We start from the raw sequence: 16074 nt of genomic DNA, 5'->3' as shown, positions 1-16074 counted from the left end.
CACCCCAGGCAAATCAACTGCTTGAGTTGATAAGTAAAATGAACTTGGTTCTCTCTAAACTTGACAAACTAGATCTGGTGGAAAGTGCAGTGCATGACATTAACACTAAAATTTCACAAATGGGACAGAAAATAGAGAATACTGATAACAAGCTTCAACGTCTCCAAGAACGTGTAGATTTTATGAGCGCACAGTATGATGAGGTAAAAGAACAACAGCAGACAAAAGACCTGACAAAAGCAATAGAAAAGAAACAAGCATTAGAAACAGCGGATCTTAAAGAGGAAATAGGAAACTCCATAGAGATGTGTTGCAAAAGAAGATAGATAACCTGCAACAACATGACACTAAATCTTTCTGGAAATTGTTAAAACGTGGAACAAGAAATGATAAATCACCACCTATTGATGAGCTTTTTGAATATTTTAGGGCACAGAATGAAAATAGTGAGATTGAAACAGATACGAACATTGACTTTAATACAGACTCACATGATATATATATATATATATACCTGCTGTGCGATCTGGGGCACGTGGTGTTATAAATGATGTACGATATGGAGAACGTGTTATACCTGCTGTACAATATGGAGAACGTGTTATAACTGATGTACGATCTGGAGAACGTGTTATACGTGCTGTTCGATATGGAGAACGTGTTATACCTGCTGTTCAATATGGAGAACGTGTTATAACTGATGTACGATCTGGAGAACGTGTTATACGTGCTGTACGATATGGAGAACGTGTTATACCTGCTGTACAATATGGAGAACGTGTTATAACTGATGTACGATCTGGAGAACGTGTTATACCTGCTGTACGATATGGAGAACGTGTTATACGTGCTGTGCGATATGGAGAACGTGTTATACCTGCTGTACGATATGGAGAACGTATTAAACCTGCTGTACGATATGAAGAACGTGTTCTACCTGCTATACAATATTGAGAACGTGTTATAACTGATGTGCGATCTGGAGGACGTGTTATGCGTGCTGTACGATATGGAGAACGTGTTATACCTGCTGTGCGATATGGAGAACGTGTAATACCTGCTGTACGATATGGAGAACGTGTTATACCTGCTGTACGATATGGAGAACGTGTTATACGTGCTGTACGATATGGAGAACGTGTTATACCTGCTGTACGATCTGGAGAACGTGTTATACGTGCTGTACGATATGGAGAACGTGTTATACCTACTGTACGATATGGAGAACCTGTTATACGTGCTGTACGATATGGAGAACGTGTTATACCTGCTGTACGATATGGAGAACGTGTTATAACTGATGTACGATATGGAGAACGTGTTATACCTGCTGTACGATCTGGAGAACGTGTTATACGTGGTGTACGATATGGAGAACGTGTTATACCTGCTGTGCGATCTGGGGCACATGGTGTTATAACTGATGTACGATCCGGGGCACATGTTGTTGAGAACACGTTGTTACAACTGTTGGACGATCTGGGAACATGTTATTATAACAGCGGAACGTGCAATATGACACACACTCAGCCAGTGACGTCAAGGTACAATATCACACACAATCAGACAGTGACGTCAACATGACGCACAGTCAACCAGTGACGTCGTCAAGGCACAGTATGACACACAATCAGCCAGTGACGTCAACATGACACACAATGTGCCAGTGACGCCAAGGCACAACATGTCAGATAATCAGCCAGGTGATACATTGTAATTAGCCAATTCCCAATTCAGACAGCTCTTACTTCAAGTCAACGTCGCTATATAAGTGCAATAATCTTGGACGCGACGTTAAACCCAATTTCACCTCACCTTACTTCAAGTCATGGGTCGGACCCGGAATCCCTGGAGTTACAGGAATTACTGAAACTTTCAAACTATTGACAAAATGAACATGGGCTGTATTTAATAACAAACACATTCATAGAGCAGGGGCAACATTTGGAAGGTCCGTGGATCGAAAAGGCGAAAACATTATTGCTGTATCTGTGGACAGGTGAACGCCGGTATTGTTTGATGGCTTTGTCAGTAATGCTGGTCCCCGTCACTCCACGCCAGCTTACACTGAGCGGACACTGCATGGTGCAATGCCATCTCATGAAGAAAATTAAAACAAGCGTATTCAATGTTAGAGATTCGATAAACGGAGAGCCTCACGAAGCGATAACCAGCATTAGAGACATTTGGTGCATGTTTATCTTAACCTTTTTGTTATTCGATTTTAACAAGCACAAATGTGTGAAATGACTTCAAACACTTTAACGTCACCTTCACTTGACACATATCATTTAACGCACATGTCCCTGTCTCTCCAGAACACAGTTGCCTCCCCTGTTGGAATTTTGCTATCGACCACACATACCTGTGTAAAAAAGACAAGATGTCGATTTTCACGAATTACGTATGAATGATACCGTATGTTATCAATCTCAAATCAAACGGTATTAGCACCACGCGAAGTGGCCCTACCTTTGCCCCCCCCCCTTCTTAGCAGGGCCCCTCCCCAGGCCCAATGATGGCCCGTCACGAGCGCCACTTCGCCTCTCATCCTGCCTGCCTGCTGTGTAGGTCGTCTTGTCTAACCACTGTCTATGTGTTTAAATATCACTGTTTACAATAGAAGTACCACGGTCATGCATCAGTCAGATCCCACCACGATAGATAATCGAGACTAGATTGTGTGAGATTAATTCAGGCCGATTATTTTGATCTCAACACACCACATACAACCGCGCCCTGTTGAAGAGTTCAAATTACAAAATTGCCGTGTCAAGGTATTCTTGACATGTACTCCAAACTAGGTCATTTCTTATACGGGCAATGTGAGGTGAAAACGACCCCTGTTTGTATTTTAACACACCATGGTGGATACATTTGCGTCATACCTTGATTTGTTACTCTCCTATGTACCAATGGATGGATTACTGAGAGGCTTAACGTTCACATCAGGTTCCTGGTGAGGCAGTTTGACAGAGAAGGAAGGATACTAGACAGTGAACATCAGAGTAAAGAGGTAAGTTATTCATAATTTCAAAATTTGTAAAGAGTTGCAAAAAACTGTGGTGATGTAATACCATAATAAACTTCTTTTTCTATACAAGTTGCCTTGCCAATATTTCTGGCTTCGCCAAAACGGACATTGCAGATTCATAGGTATATTTCCTTGGCAAAGTTCAGTGGGTTTAACATCACAGTTCTTCATCTATCCATGTCTTGTATGCTTCTGTCTTGTCGCAAGCATTGTTAATCTAATTCTAATTCAGGTTAAAATTCGGTACAAAGTTAATTCAAATCCATATGTAATTCATCAATAATGTATGTTCACTAAATGTACACAAATTACATATGTTAAGTAAGGATAAGAATTTATGGATGAACAACTTCTTGATTACAATTAAGAGCGACGTTTCGGTGTAGGCTGTAACAGCGTTATCAAGCAAGTGATCACTTATCCTTACTTATATATTAGTACTCCAACTTCTAAATGCCAATCAAAGAAGTTATCACATATGTTCTTTATTCGTGCATTAAAATGAAATATTAATGTCCCAACTGTGTTTATCGATGAGGAACAGGCTGCCAGTTAGCCCTATCCGAGGATATTTAATTTACGGCCCGCTTCCTGCAGAGTTGATCAAAAACACATCTCCATTAAAACACAACGTTAGTCTTAAATTCGGCATCTTAGACAGCTTCGAATGCTTGGTCCACCACCATGTGTAATGTAATCAAGTACAGTGTTGATCTGAACAATTTAAACGTTGAAACACAGACGCAAGCGTATTATTTTGTGCTTAAGTATGAGAGTTCAGGGCAAAAAGGGGTAGAAAAAGTTATTATGTAACAATACATTTATTTGAGTTCGGATTCCGGGAATTCCCAGGGCACCTGCTTCCGCACACCACCTAGTTAAATATCCATATTAGGCATTGTCGATCACTGCTGTTTCTGAGAACCACGTCAGTGTACAAGCATTATTTCGTCATATTGCCCAGAGAGCAGTGACGGGAGGTTGTGAAAAGCGCCCGTCTTGTGTGTGAGATCAAGATACGACCTGGTTACATCATGCAGCCCCGGAGTCTCATCGTCTTCGTTGCAGGTAACATTTTATATTTCTATTTCAATTTTCCGTAGCATAACGTCAACTGACGAACATACAGCAGAACCTTTCTCCCGAAGCGCGCATTTGGCATATTAATTATCGCTAACCAAAGCTTCACACATCTGACATATGAATAATTAGGTACAGAGTATCGGTAAGACTCGCTGATGCATTGTTTATTTCTAATACAGGGTATTTACACTTGCAAACGACCCGTGAAGATCCGGGTTAGAATTCAGCAACCCATTCGTGCTTTGAACAACAAACAAACCATTGCAAACTCGCGTGATAACCTCTTTTGACGGCCCCATAATCCTGCAAAATAAACACGATATTTAGTTTTTGTTTTTATCTAACATCCACGTATCTGATACACAGCAGTGTTTCCATATGATATAATGTTGGTGAAGAGCTGTTTCCAGGTGTAAGTCACGCGATATATCGCACTGTGAACAGACAGGTGGTTAGGCAGAAGAGGTCTGTCGTGCCCCAGGCAGACTTTTGTATACGCTAGAGAAAGGGGGCCATAGACTACATACCCCGACCCGGTACACTATCAGACGGGACACTTAAGGCAATCCCCCGTTGTCGTCATCGATCGATTCTGTAGCCGTATTTCGTAGAAAAGAAACACAGCATCGAGACGTCATTTTGGACTGCATTTCCACATCATGACACAATCGAAGATCAGCAAAATTATTTTCAGCAATCGTCAATAAGCAGTGTGATTTTTGGTTCAGTCTGATCGGATAATTGACGGCAATTGTTCAGTTGGTTACATTCGCACATATATATTCTCAACAGCAAAAGTTCCTGTGACACCAATATTTAAGTGTAATTTTCAAGTAAAGTTTGGTTTTCAATATTGTTGTACATGTGTGGAATCAAGTCACCAAAACGCAACTGCTACAGAAAAGCATGCATTCCATGCAAAAGTTGACATTTATGCAAGCCCCTTGCATTTCACTACCCAAGAATGGGTATAAAAACATGTGCGTTAATGGGATTTCATATGCATTGTTTAGCATCGTGTTACAACAACAATCGTGTAGTTATTGACAGAACCCTGGTATCCATGAAATGGGTAATGGGTAATGCGTGCGCCTCCAAGGTGGCGGCACTTCCGGTTGCGGGAGGCGTGGGGGGCATCTCCCCATCCAAGATGGCGGCGGCGGGAGGGAGGGAGGAGGGAGGAGGAGGAGGGTTCTTTGTTTTGGTGTGATGGATGTGGAGGGTAGTCAAAGCAAGGATGGAAGCGATCTTTCGGGAGAGATGGGTGGCCCTGAAAAGGGCCGTTTGGAGGAAGATGATGAAAACACGGGAACCGGAAAACGGGTAACGGAATCAGGAACTGGAAGCGTCATCCTAGCTACTTTGGCTGTTGGACTTAGTGGTAGCTGCATGGTGGCCAACGACCAAAGTAGCTACAGTTGTAGCATGGCGTTTTGTGGTGTTCTGGCTTTGGCTTGAACTCTTCGGCACGAGTCAATTATTCTATCCACTCTGATGGTGCACAAGTCAACCATTTGACCCACTCCTCCAATGGTGACATCGTCCCTGATTCCACTATATGTATCTTAACACCTTAAGATGGATCGTCCCGAGGTCCCGAGCATGAATGAAGCGGATCGTGCCTTGCCTGAAAAAGGAGTGGCCCTGCATTGGCTTGTCATCCATGATTTGCTGGGCAACAAGTGCTGCGATGGTTCACCAAGAAAAGTCATCACCGAAACACATCCGTGCTGTATCTCATGAAGCCTATGAAGACGCCACCCAAGAACCATGCACTCACCTGTTCTTTTACTTGAGTCGTGGCCAATGCAGAAGGCCCAGATCGCTGAAGACATGGCCCATGCGGGATTCGTGTACACGCAAAGCACCGACAGCGTGTTCTGCTTTCCCCCTCTTACACCTGGAGTCATCCTTTTCATCCTGGCTTTGATTCATTTCAAGAACGTCTGAGGTCTTTTCAAACGTGGCCTAAACAGATGACCCAGACCCCTTATGACAGGGCCATGGCTGGCTATTTCTATCCAGGACGAGGTGATCGTGTTATCTGTTATTGCTGGGGTGTGACACTCTGCCAATGGGAAGCCACAGACAAACGCTGGAAAGAACATCTGAAGCACGAATAATTAGGTACAGAGTATCGGTAAGACTCGCTGATGCATTGTTTATTTCTAATACAGGGTATTTACACTTGCAAACGACCCGTGAAGATCCGGGTTAGAATTCAGCAACCCATTCGTGCTTTGAACAACAAACAAACCATTGCAAACTCGCGTGATAACCTCTTTTGACGGCCCCATAATCCTGCAAAATAAACAAGATATTTAGTTTTTGTTTTTATCTAACATCCACGTATCTGATACACAGCAGTGTTTCCATATGATATAATGTTGGTGAAGAGCTGTTTCCAGGTGTAAGTCACGCGATATATCGCACTGTGAACAGACAGGTGGTTAGGCAGAAGAGGTCTGTCGTGCCCCAGGCAGACTTTTGTATACGCTAGAGAAAGGGGGCCATAGACTACATACCCCGACCCGGTACACTATCAGACGGGACACTTAAGGCAATCCCCCGTTGTCGTCATCGATCGATTCTGTAGCCGTATTTCGTAGAAAAGAAACACAGCATCGAGACGTCATTTTGGACTGCATTTCCACATCATGACACAATCGAAGATCAGCAAAATTATTTTCAGCAATCGTCAATAAGCAGTGTGATTTTTGGTTCAGTCTGATCGGATAATTGACGGCAATTGTTCAGTTGGTTACATTCGCACATATATATTCTCAACAGCAAAAGTTCCTGTGACACCAATATTTAAGTGTAATTTTCAAGTAAAGTTTGGTTTTCAATATTGTTGTACATGTGTGGAATCAAGTCACCAAAACGCAACTGCTACAGAAAAGCATGCATTCCATGCAAAAGTTGACATTTATGCAAGCCCCTTGCATTTCACTACCCAAGAATGGGTATAAAAACATGTGCGTTAATGGGATTTCATATGCATTGTTTAGCATCGTGTTACAACAACAATCGTGTAGTTATTGACAGAACCCTGGTATCCATGAAATGGGTAATGGGTAATGCGTGCGCCTCCAAGGTGGCGGCACTTCCGGTTGCGGGAGGCGTGGGGGGCATCTCCCCATCCAAGATGGCGGCGGCGGGAGGGAGGGAGGAGGGAGGAGGAGGAGGGTTCTTTGTTTTGGTGTGATGGATGTGGAGGGTAGTCAAAGCAAGGATGGAAGCGATCTTTCGGGAGAGATGGGTGGCCCTGAAAAGGGCCGTTTGGAGGAAGATGATGAAAACACGGGAACCGGAAAACGGGTAACGGAATCAGGAACTGGAAGCGTCATCCTAGCTACTTTGGCTGTTGGACTTAGTGGTAGCTGCATGGTGGCCAACGACCAAAGTAGCTACAGTTGTAGCATGGCGTTTTGTGGTGTTCTGGCTTTGGCTTGAACTCTTCGGCACGAGTCAATTATTCTATCCACTCTGATGGTGCACAAGTCAACCATTTGACCCACTCCTCCAATGGTGACATCGTCCCTGATTCCACTATATGTATCTTAACACCTTAAGATGGATCGTCCCGAGGTCCCGAGCATGAATGAAGCGGATCGTGCCTTGCCTGAAAAAGGAGTGGCCCTGCATTGGCTTGTCATCCATGATTTGCTGGGCAACAAGTGCTGCGATGGTTCACCAAGAAAAGTCATCACCGAAACACATCCGTGCTGTATCTCATGAAGCCTATGAAGACGCCACCCAAGAACCATGCACTCACCTGTTCTTTTACTTGAGTCGTGGCAAATGCAGAAGGCCCAGATCGCTGAAGACATGGCCCATGCGGGATTCGTGTACACGCAAAGCACCGACAGCGTGTTCTGCTTTCCCCCTCTAACACCTGGAGTCATCCTTTTCATCCTGGCTTTGATTCATTTCAAGAACGTCTGAGGTCTTTTCAAACGTGGCCTAAACAGATGACCCAGACCCCTTATGACAGGGCCATGGCTGGCTATTTCTATCCAGGACGAGGTGATCGTGTTATCTGTTATTGCTGGGGTGTGACACTCTGCCAATGGGAAGCCACAGACAAACGCTGGAAAGAACATCTGAAGCACGCCAAAGTCCCCTGAGAATACTTGTGTGTGTTTTGTCCATATGGAGAAGTGAACGAAAAATACAGACGTCTGTTGTCCGAAGAAGCATAGAAGAGAAGAGCAGAGTGTCTTGTTCACTCCTAGTGACAAAGTTACCTGTTCACCAAAATCACAGGGACGCCCCCTCATCCTGTGGTTTTTGTTTTATTGGTTCATGTGAGTGGGGATTAAAAAAAAATTGAACAAAAAAATAGGTGTTGTGTTGTTATTAGGATGGGGATCGGCGGGCACACCCGAGGGAAAAAACAGGATCGACATGCACACCCTAGAAAAAACAGGATCAAAATCTAACCAATCAGAAGCTTGGGTTGTCGACCTATCAGAGGTCTCCCATGGTAAAATCCATTTCCATGGAAAACAAACACAAGGGTCGGGCCGGTTTTGAAAACCAGGGCTCGGGCCGGGCGGCAGAATGGACCAATCAGCGCGCTGCGTGTTTCACCAATCAGCATGCAGCAATGTTCGATCCGGTCCTTCTCCTATAAAGAGTGAAGCCACTCGAGTGGAGTCAGCGTCACTTGTGAAATAAAAAATCGCGTCGAGAATGGCAGAGAGGAAGGGCAGTACGAATACGAGTGAGGGATCCATGGTGACTGAGCTGACGGATGCTTATGGATCCAAGATTCATCTGTGGAGTACGAATGGCTGTGATGATAGGTCGTCGCCGACACCACCGCCGTCGCCGTCCAGCAACCCGACGTCGCCATGTCATCAATCTTTTGAAAGCATGCAGGGTCACTTCGTTTGAGTCGTGGTCAATGCAGATGGCCCAGACCGCTGAAGACATGGCCCATGCGGGCTTCGTGTACACGCAAAGCACCGACAGCGTGTTCTGCTTTCATTGCGGCGTGCGAGTGAGAGCATGGGAGAATCAGATCTACCAGGAGCCTGCGAATGAGAGCAACGTGTAGCATGGCCGCGTTCCTAGGAGGACTTTTCCGCTTACCGTTCCTGTTCAAGTTCCTGTTTCCCGTTTCCCGTTTACACATATATATATATAAACGTCTGTTGAAGACATGCGTGACACCACGTTTGCATGGAGACACGAATGGCAGCACGCATGTAGGCATACACGAGTGCCAACACCTAGGCGTGGATGAGCGAGTGACAACGTTACGTATGTCTATCGATCTATACCTCTATAAACGTCTGTTTGTAGTCACGTGTGGCACCACGTTTGCATCGAGACACGAGTAAAAAAAATGCCACGCAGGCATACCCGAGTGCCAACACCTGCATGGAAACACAAAAATACAACACGTAGGCATTCCTACATCACGTCCACGTCTGGCCATGTTGGTCCACCTTTAGAATTCAGATCACCGTTCCACGACATGATCGTGGTGGCGGTGGACATGTCTACCCAAAAGAACAGGGTCGAAATCTGGCCCATCAGACGTTTGGGTTGTCGACAAATCAGAGGGCGCGCTCGCCCTGTTCGGGTCTCTGATTGGTCGAACCGGGGGTTGGGCTTTCTCTCCCATGATAAAATCCATTTCCTATGGAAAAGAAACACAAGGGTCCGGTCGATTTGGAAAACCGAGGCTCAGGCCGGGCGCCAATCAGCGCGCTGCGTGTCGCACCAATCAGCGTGCAGCGATGTTCGATCCGGTCCCTCTCCTTTAAAAAAGGATCCTTGTAATACCCTCTACGCTTGTTTTTTTAATACAATCAAATAAGTGCATAAATTAAATCAACATGCTTAATGGACAAGAAGTAGCCCCCAAACGTCGTTACAGACAATGAAGATAGATGCCTCTCAAAGACTCAAATAACAGCAGAAAAGATGGACAGCTGATTTTTGCTTTTATTTGCAACAGGGGGGTCCAACAGTTTCTAAATTTGATAACATGAAGTGCAAATGGCCCCATCAACATTCCTCATGTATACTCCATATCTTCGGTTTAATATCAAAACAGAGGTTACAACTAGGGTCTATAGTGCAAGCACCCCACGAGCACGGTTACTGACAAACTAAGAATGATTATCAGGAAGCAGCTGCAGGTGCGTCATAACGATTCTCATTCTCATCCTGCCGTTGTTTCAGTGTTAGCGCTACCCGCCATCAGAAGCCAGGGCATCTCAGAATGTCCAAACCTTACACAGGACATCCTCGGGTGTTCAACGCAGTTCCTGAAAGAAACATCCATCAAAGGATTCTTCACAGATTTCACTAAAGTTTTTAATTTTACATCTCTTCTGTCAAGTTCGTCATCGATCTTGTGTCAGGCATCGTACGTGTGTTTTTCATTTATTTTTATTTATGTAACAGTAGCCGTTCTCAATGTGTAGAGAATCACTGTGTACAATAGCCGGTTTCACTGTGTATAGTAGCTGGTCTCATTGTGATCAGTAGCAGGTCTCACTGGGTATAAAAGCCTGTCTCACTGTGTACAGTAGGTGGTATCACTGTGTACAGTACATGGTATCACTGTGTACAGTAGGTGGTATCACTGTGTACAGTAGCTGGTATCACTGTGTACAATAGCTGGTATCACTGTGTACAGTAGCTGGTATCACTTTGTACAGAACCTGGTATCACTGTGTACAATAACTGGTCTCACTGTGTACAATAGCTGGTATCAATGTGTACAATACCTGGTATCACTGTGTACAATTGACGGTATCACTGTGTACAGTACCTGGTATCACTGTGTAGAGTAGCTGGTATCACTGTGTACAGTAGCTGGTATCACTGTGTACAATACCTGGTATCACTGTGTAGAGTAGCAGGTATCACTGTGTACAATTGCTGGTATCAAGGTGTACAGTTGCTGGTACCACTGTGTAAAGAACCTAGTATCACTGTGTACAGTAGCTGGTATCACTGTGTACAACACCTGGTATCACTGTGTACAATTGCCGGTATCACTGTGTACAGTAGTTGGTATCACTGTGTACAGTAGCTGGTATCACTGTGTACGGTAGCTGGTATCACTGCGTACAATAGCTGGAATCATTGTGTACAGTAGCTTGTATCACTGTGTACAGTAGCTTGTATCACTGTGTTCAGTAGCTTGTATCACTGTGTTCAGTAGCTGGAATCATTGTGTACAATAGCTGGAATCATTGCGTACAGTAGCTGATATCACTGTGTACAGTAGCTGGTATCAATGTGTACAATACCTGGTATTACTGTGTACAGTAGCTGGTATCAATGTGTACAATACCTGGTATCACTGTGTACAGTAGCTGGTATCACTGTGTACAATGTCTGGTATCACTGTGTACAATAACTGGTATCACTGCTTACAGTACCTGGTATCACTGTGTACAATAGCTGGTATCACTGTGTACAATAGTTGGTCTCACTGTTTACAGTACCTTGTATCACTGTGTACAGTACCTTGTATCACTGTGTACAGTACCTTGTATCACTGTGTACAGTAGCTGGTATCACTGTGTACAATAGTGGGTACCACTTTGTACAGAACCTTGTATCACTGTGTACAGTATCTAGTATCACTGTGTACAATAGCTGGTATCACTGTGTACAGCAGCTGGTATCACTGTGGACAGTACCTGGTATCACTGTGTACAGTAGCTAGTATCACTGTGTACAGTAGTTGGTCTAACTGTGTACAGTAGCTAGTTTCACTGTGTACAATAGCCGGTACCAAAGTGTACAGTAGCTGGTATCACTGTGTACAATGTCTGGTATCACTGTGTACAATAACTGGTATCACAGCGTACAGTACCTGGTATCACTGTGTACAATAGCTGGTATCACTGTGTACAATAGTTGGTCTCACTGTGTACAGTACCTTGTAGCAAGGTGTACAATAGCTGGTATCACTTTGTACAGAACCTGGTATCACTGTGTACAATAACTGGTCTCACTGTGTACAATAGCTGGTATCACTGTGTACAATACCTGGTATCACTGTGTACAATTGACGGTTTCACTGTATACAGTACCTGGTATCACTGTGTAGAGTAGCTGGTATCACTGTGTACAGTAGCTGGTATCACTGTGTACTTTACATGGTATCACTGTGTACAATATCTGGTATCACTGTGTAGAGTAGCAGGTATCACTGTGTACAATTGCTGGTATCAAGGTGTACAGTAGCTGGTGTCACTGTGTACAGTAGCTGGTATCACTGTGTACAATAGCTGGTATCACTGTGTACAATAGTTGGTCTCACTGTTTACAGTACCTTGTATCACTGTGTACAGTACCTTGTATCACTGTGTACAGTACCTTGTATCACTGTGTACAGTAGCTGGTATCACTGTGTACAATAGCTGGTATCACTGTGTACAGTAGCTGGTATCACTGTTTACAATAGCTGGTATCAAGGTGTACACTAGCTGGTATCACTGTGTACAATAGTGGGTACCACTTTGTACAGAACCTTGTATCACTGTGTACAGTATCTAGTATCACTGTGTACAATAGCTGGTATCACTGTGTACAGTAGCTGGTATCACTGTTTACAATAGCTGGTATCAAGGTGTACACTAGCTGGTATCACTGTGTACAATAGCTGGTATCAATGTGTACAGTAGCTGGTATCACTGTGTACAGTACCTGGTATCACTGTGTAGAGTAGCTGGTTTCACTGTGTACAATAGCCGGTACCAAGGTGTACAGTAGCTGGTATCACTGTGTACAATGTCTGGTATCACTGTGTACAATAACTGGTATCACTGCGTACAGTACCTGGTATCACTGTGTACAATAGCTGATATCACTGTGTACAATAGTTGGTCTCACTGTGTACAGTACCTTGTAGCAAGGTATACAATAGCTGGTATCACTTTGTACAGAACCTGGTATCACTGTGTACAATAACTGGTCTCACTGTGTACAATAGCTGGTATCACTGTGTACTATACCTGGTATCACTGTGTACAATTGACGGTATCACTGTGTACAGTACCTGGTATCACTGTGTAGAGTAGCTGGTATCACTGTGTACAGTAGCTGGTATCACTGTGTACTTTACATGGTATCACTGTGTACAATATCTGGTATCACTGTGTAGAGTAGCAGGTATCACTGTTTACAATTGCTGGTATCAAGGTGTACAGTTGCTGGTACCACTGTGTAAAGAACCTAGTATCACTGTGTACAGTAGCTGGTATCACTGTGTACAATACCTGGTATCACTGTGTACAATTGCCGGTATCACTGTGTACAGTAGTTGGTATCACTGTGTACAGTAGCTGGTATCACTGTGTACGGTAGCTGGTATCACTGTGTACAGTAGCTGGAATTATTGTGTACAATAGCTGGTATCACTGTGTACAGTAGCTGGTATCACTGTGTACAATAGCTGCAATCATTGTGTACAATAGCTGGAATCATTGTGTACAGAAGCTGGTATCACTGTGTTCAGTAGCTTGTATCACTGTGTTCAGTAGCTTGTATCACTGTGTTCAGTAGCTTGTATCACTGTGTTCAGTAGCTTGTATCACTGTGTACAGTAGCTGGAATCATTGTGTACAATAGCTGGAATCATTGTGTACAGTAGCTGGTATCACTGTGTACAGTAGCTGGTATCACTGTGTAAAGTAGCTGGAATCATTGTGTACAATAGCTGGAATGATTGTGTACAATAGCTGATATCACTGTGTACAGTAGCTGGTATCACCCTGTACAGTACATGGTATCACTGTGTACAATTGCTGGTATCATTGTGTACAGTAGCTGGTATCACTGTGTACAGTAGCTGGTATCACTGTGTACAGTAGCTGGTATCACTGTGTACAATAGCTGGTATCACTGTGTACAATAGTTGGTCTCACTGTTTACAGTACCTTGTATCACTGTGTACAGTAGCTGGTATCACTGTGTACAATACCTGGTATCACTGTGTACAATAGTGGGTACCACTTTGTACAGAACCTTGTATCACTGTGTACAGTACCTAGTATCACTGTGTACAATAGCTGGTATCACTGTGTACAGCAGCTGGTATCACTGTGGACAGTACCTGGTATCACTGTGTACAGTAGCTAGTATCACTGTGTACAGTAGTTGGTCTAACTGTGTACAGTAGCTGGTATCACTGTTTACAATAGCTGGTATCAAGGTGTACACTAGCTGGTATCACTGTGTACAATAGCTGGTATCAATGTGTACAGTAGCTGGTATCACTGTGTACAGTACCTGGTATCACTGTGTAGAGTAGCTGGTTTCACTGTGTACAATAGCCGGTACCAAGGTGTACAGTAGCTGGTATCACTGTGTACAATGTCTGGTATCACTGTGTACAATAACTGGTATCACTGCGTACATTACCTGGTATCACTGTGTACAATAGCTGGAATCACTGTGTACAATAGTTGGTCTCACTGTGTACAGTACCTTGTAGGAAGGTGTACAATAGCTGGTATCAATTTGTACAGAACCTGGTATCACTGTGTACAATAACTGGTCTCACTGTGTACAATAGCTGGTATCACTGTGTACAATACCTGGTATCACTGTGTACAATTGACGGTATCACTGTATACAGTACCTGGTATCACTGTGTAGAGTAGCTGGTATCACTGTGTACAGTAGCTGGTATCACTGTGTACTTTACATGGTATCACTGTGTACAATATCTGGTATCACTGTGTAGAGTAGCAGGTATCACTGTGTACAATTGCTGGTATCAAGGTGTACAGTAGCTGGTATCACTGTGTACAGTAGCTGGTATCACTGTGTACAATAGCTGGTATCACTGTGTACAATAGTTGGTCTCACTGTTTACAGTACCTTGTATCACTGTGTACAGTACCTTGTATCACTGTGTACAGTACCTTGTATCACTGTGTACAGTAGCTGGTATCACTGTGTACAATAGCTGGTATCACTGTGTACAATAGTGGGTACCACTTTGTACAGAACCTTGTATCACTGTGTACAGTACCTAGTATCACTGTGTACAATAGCTGGTATCACTGTGTACAGTAGCTGGTATCACTGTGGACAGTACCTGGTATCACTGTGTACAGTAGCTAGTATCACTGTGTACAGTAGTTGGTCTAACTGTGTACAGTAGCTGGTATCACTGTTTACAATAGCTGGTATCACGGTGTACACTAGCTGGTATCACTGTGTACAATAGCTGGTATCAATGTGTACAGTAGCTGGTATCACTGTGTACAGTACCTGGTATCACTGTGTACAGTAGCTGGTATCACTGTGTACAATGTCTGGTATCACTGTGTACAATAACTGGTATCACTGCGTACAGTACCTGGTATCACTGTGTACAATAGCTGATATCACTGTGTACAATAGTTGGTCTCACTGTGTACAGTACCTTGTAGCAAGGTATACAATAGCTGGTATCACTTTGTACAGAACCTGGTATCACTGTGTACAATAACTGGTCTCACTGTGTACATTAGCTGGTATCACTGTGTACAATACCTGGTATCACTGTGTACAATTGACGGTATCACTGTATACAGTACCTGGTATCACTGTGTAGAGTAGCTGGTATCACTGTGTACAGTAGCTGGTATCAAGGTGTACAGTAGCTGGTATGACTGTGTACAATACCTGGTATCACTGTGTACAATTGCCGGTATCACTGTGTACAGTAGTTGGTATCACTGTGTACAGTAGCTGGTATCACTGTGTACGGTAGCTGGTATCACTGTGTACAGTAGCTGGAATTATTGTGTACAATAGCTGGAATCATTGTATACAGTAGCTGGTATCACTGTGTACAGTAGCTGGTATGACTGTGGACAATAGCTGCAATCATTGTGTACAACAGCTGGAATCATTGTGTACAATAGCAGGAATCGTTGTGTACAGTAGCTGGTATCACTGTGTACAGTAGCTGGTATCACTGT

The 16074-nt window shown here is 43.7% G+C and overlaps 1 protein-coding gene across 1 annotated transcript in view; it reads left to right on the top strand.

The window, feature by feature from the left end:
- The first annotated feature begins 3878 nt into the window (after positions 1-3878).
- LOC124142991 overlaps positions 3879-16074 on the top strand; it is a 36589-nt gene continuing 24393 nt past the window's right edge. Inside the window, exons 1-2 of the mRNA XM_048381748.1 lie at positions 3879-4102; positions 10319-10505. Of these exons, the coding sequence (XP_048237705.1) occupies positions 4069-4102; positions 10319-10505 (221 nt within the window). The 5' untranslated portion in view covers positions 3879-4068. The remainder of the gene's footprint in view (positions 4103-10318; positions 10506-16074) is intronic.

This window comes from Haliotis rufescens, unplaced genomic scaffold (assembly GCF_023055435.1).
Source record: "Haliotis rufescens isolate VD_foot unplaced genomic scaffold, xgHalRufe1.0.p SCAF_4, whole genome shotgun sequence".
In the NCBI taxonomy this organism is placed as follows: Eukaryota; Metazoa; Mollusca; class Gastropoda; order Lepetellida; family Haliotidae; genus Haliotis; species Haliotis rufescens.
The sequence above is the reverse complement of the archived record's forward strand: the minus strand, read 5'-3'. Positions and strand labels throughout refer to the sequence as shown.